Source organism: Globicephala melas, chromosome 1, assembly GCF_963455315.2.
Source record: "Globicephala melas chromosome 1, mGloMel1.2, whole genome shotgun sequence".
NCBI classification, from domain to species: Eukaryota; Metazoa; Chordata; class Mammalia; order Artiodactyla; family Delphinidae; genus Globicephala; species Globicephala melas.
Genome location: NC_083314.1, coordinates 160,233,249 through 160,241,711, shown reverse-complemented (window position 1 = coordinate 160,241,711; position 8,463 = coordinate 160,233,249). Strand labels below are relative to the sequence as shown.

At 49.1% G+C, this 8,463-nt stretch overlaps 1 protein-coding gene across 2 annotated transcripts; it reads right to left on the bottom strand.

The window, feature by feature from the left end:
- Nucleotides 1-4,446: 4,446 nt before the first annotated feature.
- On the bottom strand, nucleotides 4,447-8,405 carry SMIM12 (small integral membrane protein 12). Of its 2 annotated transcripts, none has more exons than XM_030870098.2 (2): nucleotides 8,250-8,405; nucleotides 4,447-5,398 (listed from the first exon to the last, which is right to left on the bottom strand). In XM_030870098.2, exon 2 carries the CDS (start codon nucleotides 5,391-5,393, stop codon nucleotides 5,115-5,117), a length of 279 nt encoding a protein of 92 aa, XP_030725958.1. In that variant the 5' UTR covers nucleotides 5,394-5,398; nucleotides 8,250-8,405; the 3' UTR covers nucleotides 4,447-5,114. The 2 variants fall into 2 exon arrangements, with proteins under 2 accessions (XP_030725958.1, XP_069901661.1); XM_070045560.1 differs by lacking the exon at nucleotides 8,250-8,405 and adding an exon at nucleotides 8,027-8,190.
- Between the last annotated feature and the right edge of the window lie 58 nt (nucleotides 8,406-8,463).

Below are 8,463 nucleotides of genomic sequence, written 5' to 3'. Positions count from 1 at the left end.
CACATGCCGCGCAGCACAGCCAAAGAAGACAAATAAATAAGAAATCACCTTGAAGGCTGCATCTGAACCCATACATGCAGAGTGTCAGGCCACACGGTTATGCAAAATTCTCTAGCTGCACTGGGCAGTTCAGGCCCAGAAGCAAACAGAAATGGACAGTGGAGCTGGGGTTGGAAGTGAAGGAACAGGGCCAGTGGAGAGGGGCATAAGAGTACAAGGGACTTTGGACTCTTCTAGACAGAAGAGCTGCCCTTTCTGGGACACCAGTAAAGATGTTTAAAAATCTCAAAAATATTTGGAGGACCCATTTGGAATTTTTAAACAAAAAACCAAAGCCAAGGTTCATCTCTGCATTGTGTAAAAGGGATTTGATAAACAGATAACTAATGTTAACAAATTTAATTTAAAAAGAATAAACTTTTTAAGTACATCAAGGCACCACTGGAACAGGATGCAAAATGATACACACTAATTACTAATTACTCCTCTTTACTCTTCAAGCTGATTCCCCAAAGACTTCTACTTAGCAAATACTTTGAAGAAACTGTTCAGAAAAAGCATAAAGGAGCATTTATGTCTATTCCATTATTCAGACTGGCTGCCATCCTGCTTCGATAAAAGGGAGATTTTACTGGGATAGAACAGCACTTGCACATTTTCGAAGCTCTAAGCTGGCTTCTCGCTCTTTTTACACTACAGCAGGAAGGATATCAGTACCCCTATTCTTCCAAGGCCAGAAGAGGTGAAGGGGCATGTCCCAGGCCACCCCAGTCTCTTGCCTCCAAGTCCAAGGCTCTCACCTCCACCCATCCTGACGCATGCTACTCCCCGGCGTTCCCCCAAACCTCGCTCCGCCCGTCTTGTCTCTGACCTTGAGACGGCACCGATGCGGCTACTACTTAGCGACACAGGTTGAAGCCTGCACCCCCGTGGCCAGCCTGGTTCTTGGACAAGGCAGCCTTTCCTGTAAAATACTCCTAAGAAGCCCTCAACCACCAGGCCTGAGAGGGTCCCTGTGAGGGTGGGTCCCTGTGATCACCCTCCCAACCACGGCTGCTGTCCCCTCCGGATCCCTAGCTCAGTAGGATCACAAGGCTACGTGAACTCACTAGGATCACAAGGCTACGTGGAACTGTTTTTCTGCAATAAAACTCCAGCAGCCAACATTTATTGAGCACCTACTTGTTGCCACGGACTCTGCTAAGAACTTTACATATGTTACCTTAACTTTGTAACAACCCAGCAAAAATAGGTACTCTTATCCCTGTTTTACAGATGAGGATAACCGATACCTGAGGCTCAGAAAGGCTACGTGACTTGCTCAAGGTCACTCAGCTAGTGGTTGAGGCAGTACTCATAAGTCTGTCAGACTCGAGAATCCACTTTATTTTCACTGTACCACACCGCCCTGGCTCACCACTCTACAAGTGCCTAGAGACCCACACCAGAGTGGAAAAGGAAAAGTGAGGCAAGGCACGAGCCTTTTCATTTTCACTGCCTGGCTCCCAAGTGACTCTGGGGACGCTAATCCCATGGTGTTTCACTCGGCCGACGGCCTCACCAGCCTGGGGCCCTGGGAAGCTGACAGGAGTCAAAGGGCCCCCTGGCAGGCTTGTCCTGGCAGCTGCCCAGCTGACTTGAGCTAACACAGCAACAGGCACAGGAAAGGCTCGAGAGAGAGTGGAAAAGCACCAGACCCTGGGCCGCTGAGGGCAGAGAAGTGATCCCGGCCATGCTCAGACGGGATAACGCAGCTCTAAAGCCACCACTATCACCAGGCTGGGAAGAGACGGGGCGGGGCCGGGAGGGGTGCGTAAAAGCCCCAAGTACATCTACTTACTAATGTGTTTCAGTGAATCGTGACTGCTGGGCCAACCCAAAAGAGGGTCATGTGCCTCCAAGGTGAATCAGCAAGTGTGGAAGAAAACCAGTCCATGCCCTGGTTGGTCCCAGCAAGCCTGGCCCACCTTTGCCCCATCCACAGAAACCCTGCTGCCTGATGATACCTGAGCAGAGGCAAGAAAGCACGCATGATCTCACAGCCCCGCGGTAGCAGCGGAGCTCAGCCAGCCCGTGGGAAAAGAGCGAGCCAGCTGAGAATACTAACAGACTTGCTGGAGGCAAAAATTCAGCGAGGGCAAGCCCGAGGAAATAAAATTATTTAAAAGGAGCACAAAGTGAGACTAGAAAAAGGGAGCAACTTGGACTTCCAAAGATAGTGCTTCTTCCATCAGGCACTGGGAGGACGAACATCAGTGGTGGCAGGGTTATTCTAAAATATCTGAAAATCCAAAAATGTCTTAGTCTGTGGGAAAACTTTTTTTGTGTTATTTCTGTAGGTTTTCTGTCCTGTTATGTTTTGCTTAGGCCGATATTAAACTACATATGTGCAGGATGCCCAAAAGTGTTTTGAGGGAACCAATCCTGGGATCTAATGTTTGCCACAGTTGTTAGACTGCTTAAAAACAAAGCACACCTCTAAGATTTCATTAGAAGGCAAGGGGCAGCTTGACAGGTGGCATATTGGCAGCCACTGGATCAAATTAACCCTATGGGTATGTTAACATGCTTAGAATTTTTAAAAAAATAAATTTTCAACATTTAAAAATCAGAAGTTTCCATACCACACACCTCCCCCATCCCCCCAAAAAATCTGAACTTCTGGCATCTTTTCGAGAGGAAAACAACAATCTGGTATCTCTGGGCAAGCAGCACAAATTGCACGAAGCTGCACAGCCACTGCCCCCTTTAGGCAGGCCTGTGCTTTTCTAGCACCTGGCCTGGCCGCTCATTTAAGCCACCTGACTGACCCCTGTAGGCAAGAGAGTTTGCTACTGGTGGTTTAGCCCAGTGAAGGGATCCCAGGCTTGGTCGTCCTCAGGACTGCCACAGGGGGGCAGCACTGGTCTGCCCATGAGGCCTGGACAGCCTGAGCCTGTAACCAAGCTGAGCTTACTAGCACATCCTTCCAGAACCAGAAACCTCATCCTCACTTCAGCAGCAGACCCTGCTTCCCCACGCTCCCCATCGGATTTATGCCCTGAGAAGCAACAGCAGCTCATCTCAACATTCCCAGCAGGCCTCGGCGACTGAGGGGAAGCCACCGAATCGACTTGCCCCTCCTCCTCTGGCTTCTGGCTACCACTTTCCACGTCCCCCCGCTCCTCCCACCCCACAGCCGGCATCTCTACCTGTTCAGGAATTCTACCTTCACCCACCTGTTAACACCACTGGGCCTCAGATCCTGAGGTAAGAGGCAGGGCAAACACCCTCCTCCTTTTAAGGCAGGTTCATTCTTCATCAAATGCTCATTACTTGTCTTTGCTCACTCAGGTTAAAGGTCAGTTGACTTCATGAGGCAATAGGTTGGCTCTCTGCTCTCACCCCTTCCAACCTCACCGACAACATCTTTAGTGGCAGCATTTAGTATAAGCTCCTACTGCCCTTCAGGAAAGACATTTAGTATTATGCATTGAGGCCCTTAAAACTGTTTGTCCCATTTCATCCAAAATGCCATTTACTCTTAGAGGAAAACACAGGCAGAACACTCTATGACATAAATCACAGCAAGATCCTTTTTGACCCACCTCCTAGAGAAATGGAAATAAAAACAAAAATAAACAAATGGGACCTAATGAAACTTAAAAGCTTTTGCACAGCAAAGGAAACCATAAACAAGACAAAAAGACAACCCTCAGAATGGGAGAAAATATTTGCAAATGAAGCAACTGACAAAGGATTAATCTCCAAAATGCCATTTACTGTTCCTACCATTTAGTCCAAAAATGCAGGAAAATCCTTATATAAAATACTCTTTGCAGTATTTCTCCTAGTGAACGACCAGAAACAACCCAAATGTCCAGCAATAGGGAAACTGTTAAAAACAAACTATGCTGTATTCCCACTTGATGGGCAATTACACAGCTAATGAAAACAATTAGGATTATGAGGACCATGTGATAAGATAGGAAAGTGATTATGATATGAAAACACTATGTACAGTAGTATCTAAAAAAACTAGTCCAAGAATTAGTGAAAGATACCAAAATGTTAATATTTTATCTGTACCAGAGCCCTCAGAATGTGGGTAACCTTTTTTAAACCCCTACCAAATTTAATGCACATATACTATTATAAGGAAAAGTATGTGTGCATGTGTGTGTGAAGTTGGAAAATTTGATAGCAATTGTTAAGCTCCTTGGTCTACTCTTAATGTAGACTTTGAAAGTATATAAGCCTCATGTCATCATGATAAAAAGGCCCTTGGGAACCTGCGCCTCCAGGACTCACCGCCTCCAGGATCCAATGCAGCCACGCTAGTAAAACAAAGCTTCCGGGGCCCCAAAGTCCTTAGTTAAAGGCCAATTTTATCCTACCCGGAGATGCCTGCTTTGCATAGCTCCTAGGAGACCCCAGCACCACCTGGAAGACAGGATTAGATCAAAATGGTTCTCAGACGCCACTTTAATCAAGTTTTGCACTACACAGTGACGGGGTGGGGGGTGAAAGACAATGACTGTTTTCAAGCAAATTCACCTGCCCCAAGGTGAACAGCCTGGGCTCCCAAGAACAGAAAACTGCTTTCCTTCCCAGGGGAATCCCCTTCCTGAGCTGACAGGACAGGATTTCAGGGAGAATGCGCACAAAGGCCAGAGCAAGCTAGCTAAGGGAGCCAGGGAGATTTCTGAACTCTTCCCAGTGCAAACTAGAACTAGGCATGTAGGTACCCCTCCTAAAGGCATCACCCCAATCCCAGCCACTCCCACCTGAGGCCAAACTGCCTCCCCACAGGGACTGACAGCCAATGTTCACTTCATCACTCTCCTCCCTGTGGTGCACCTAGCAACGCAGAAGCCTGAGCAGCTGTGGTCACCATCCAGCAGAGGCAGCCTTCAGGCCAGAACCCTCACGGGCCTTCCTCTTCACTGGCCCCTCAGCTACTAGTGTGTCTGCCTGGCCATAGCAGAGCAGCCAGTATGTGTGTGGCTGTGTGGGGTGGGAGGGGCCAGAAGAAGCAATAAAGTAAATCAGATGTGGGTTCTGGTTGCTGGGTCGACATGGTGGCAGGACCAGTCCTGGCCCCCAGAAGGACCCATAGGGCCCTGTGTCCTCCATTAATTCTTCTCCGGGCGGTTTCTGTTCAGGACAGCTTTAGGGGCAAATTCCAGCTTGTCCTTAAGGCTCACGACCTGGGTGTGGTCCTTGCCTAGCAGCTCATCCAGCTTGCGGTCCTCCCGGCGCTCCGAGATGCTCTTCTCCTCCTCCACAGGCTGGAGATCCTTCCCCCGGATGAACCATTCCAGGTGGTAGCCCACAGCCCCAACCACGAAGGCCACGGGAAAGGTGACATAGGGAGCATAGGTACGCACCACGGTCCAAAGCACAGGCCACATGACATCTGCAGAAGAGTAGGAGGCCACATTAGGGAGAAGCAGCACCCCTTCCCACCAAACACGGACAACCCACCAGGGCTCTCCACTCACCAGGCAGCCTGGCACAATTTACTGAGCATCCACCCCATGCAGAGCAATGCAAGAGGGCACCCTGCTTTATGCAACAGTTGGGTCTCCGAAACAATCCAGGAAATTTCAGAAGAGTCAATTGTTAGGGAAGGGGGAAAGAATCTCATTTACGTACTACACTCTTTGACAATTATGCAACCACGTATGGCAGCGTTCCCCACGAGAGGACCTCTGAGCCTTACCTAATAAAGCTTCAATCCTACTGTTGACCCCAGGCCCTCCCTGCACAACTTGCCAACATTCTAAGAGCGGGTAAGAGCCTTTCTCTGCTCTACAATATTCCTCCATCAGCAGAGCCAGCCATCCTTTCCCCACCACGCTCACCGCTGTGAGTCTCCTGTCTCCAGGTTAATGAGAAGTAGTTCCTCTGCCCCACATAAAGAATAAGCAACGTATTTAGGCAGCCAAAACCCCAAACCATTACCCAACCACTCTGGATTTTAGATAAAGATAATGGTTTTTTCCTATTCTGAACCTGACTTTTCTAACAAGACAAACCTCTTCCTTACAAATCTGCTTGCCAAACCCCTTTCAAAATACACTCTCTTCAACCAAAACCATATCCTCGTATTTGCATAAACTCCTAAAAATATCACCAGCCCATTATACATACTCTGGACACACTAGAACTTGAAAATTCTATGTTAAAAAACTACTGTACAAGAAGTGGAAAAACAAAGAAGTGGAATGACCCCAGGGCTTCCAGAAATTAAGTAAGGCAACACCAGGATAATGTAAAAACACAAAAATTGGGTCACTCTCAGCCATTTAGTCTCAAATGATTATTATCATTATTAACAATTATCAAAGACTATTCACAACTATCATAATAGTGATAGCTCCATTTATTGAGCACTTATTACATGCCAGACCTTGGGCTAAGCTCTTTATATATACTCTCTCCTTTAATCCACATGTCCACTCTCTTGATGTAGCTGGCATGACCAGAGGGTTAAGTAACGTGCCCAGAAGTCTCCACTGAAAGATCATTCCTTTTGTGCCCCTACAGGTATTTCTCCAATCTAGCTATTTCTGGTCTGAACCTCACCAAAGTTAAGATGACTCTCTCCCCCTCCCTTTGGTTCCAATTCTCTCTGGAAGAACCCCAGCATTTTGTGGACCCAAGACTATAATGGACCATCACCAAGGAAAAAACTGCAGCAGCTCCAAGACTGCCCTCTGAGTCCCTGTCTTAGCACCAGGCACTATGCTGGACAATTAACACACTAGTCATCATCTGATCTTCACAACACCTCTATGAGGTAGGAATTATTAGCGCAGGTTTTTGTTGAAGGCCACAAAGGCTCAGGGACATAAGCTTAACTTGCCCAAGATCACCAGAAGTGAGAGAGACATTGACTGGAACCCAGGTCTCTCCAACTTCAACACCTATGCTCCTTCTACTGGAAAGAACACACTGCAAATAGGTGTATGGTTTCTGTCCAAATCCTGGACTTGAGAAGAACTTACTGCAATTTTTTCCCATCAGCTTGGCATTTCACTACCTAGAAGAGCTTCCCTTTTTGCAAACTCTAAGATTACACTCAGAGATTTGTGACATTACAAGATTTAGGAGTTGTTAAAAGAGGCACCCTTGAAGAATCTCAAACCTAATATTTCATTTTCTTTCCTACCTGTAAGCAAGTTCTCTATAAGTAAACACTTTTCCTAAACAGCAACTCTCCACTCAGATTTCCAATCTGTCTTCAAATATATGAAGCATGAGTCCACAACTAATATTGCTTCTCACATGCAGCCCGAGGTCTCCCTCTGTGGTCGGGTTCACATTCTAATCATTCCCAAATAACGTAATCCTTTCATTTATTCAACATTTATAACCACTTTCTCTGTGTCACACATTGGGCTGGCCTACCCCATTTGTCTGCATTTCTCAAAGTACTTAACCCTCCAAGAGGGAAAGGCCCATGTTTGTGCGTCCCCACTGTGCCCTATTCATCCCCCACCCCTCCCACCACGCCCGGCATTAAGTGCTTAAAAAGTCTGGTGAATGAATGAGAGCCCAAGCAACTCATTTGTGTAAAACCACCGCAGTCATCTAACCACCCGCCCTCGAAAGGCGGCAGGAACACAGCAGGTGCCTTTGCTGATTACAAGAAGCTAGATACTCTAACAAGTCATCTCCAGGGTGTCAAAACGAAACAGGCAAAAGTGGCAAATATTTCCAGCCCCGCAATGAAGGAGCCTGAGCGTCCGGTGAAGGTCAAACGGTAAAGGTTGCCGGGAAACCTGCCCTTGTGCCGGGGACCTCGGAGGCCCTAGGAGACGCGAAGCCGCAGTCCGAGATTTGAGAACTGCTAACAAGGGCAGAGGAGACCTGACTGGGTGGAAGAATTCATTCTGACCGGTACTGAGCCCGGTCCGGGTATGAAAGCGCAAGGAGGTCAGGTCCAAGGGTCTGCCCTTCTCCCTCCTCTAGGTTCCCGGTCCCCTGCCCCTATCCCACCACGCTCACGGCCTCGGCTGGTCTGTCCTCACCCACGTGCCTAAGGCCGAGAAGCCCGGGCTGCAGAATGTCTGCAGGGCGCTCAGACTGCCACGCCGAGCCCGGGGAAGAGAGGGAGCAGTCTAGCCTGGCCAGGGCCGCAGCGGACGCTCGCCATCTCCCTTCCCCTAACTCAGAGGTCAAGGCCACCAGCCGTCGCCACAGCTACGGGCGGCCTAGCAGCCGCTCGGGGGTAGGAACTGCCTGCCGGGACGAGTGCTCACCCGCGCCGCAGCTCACACCCCGCCGTCCGGCCCCAGCCCTCCGCCCGCGATCCGCCCGCGCTGGGGGAGCTCCGAAGCCGCCACTCCCAGCGGCCCGCGAGACCTCGCCCCGGACCCCGCCCACCGGCGCCGGCTCCCTCGGAGCGCAGGGATTGGCTGAGCTCCAGAGCCAAAGGCCTGAGGAAGCTAGGGCTCCGCAACGGGCCGCGCTGCG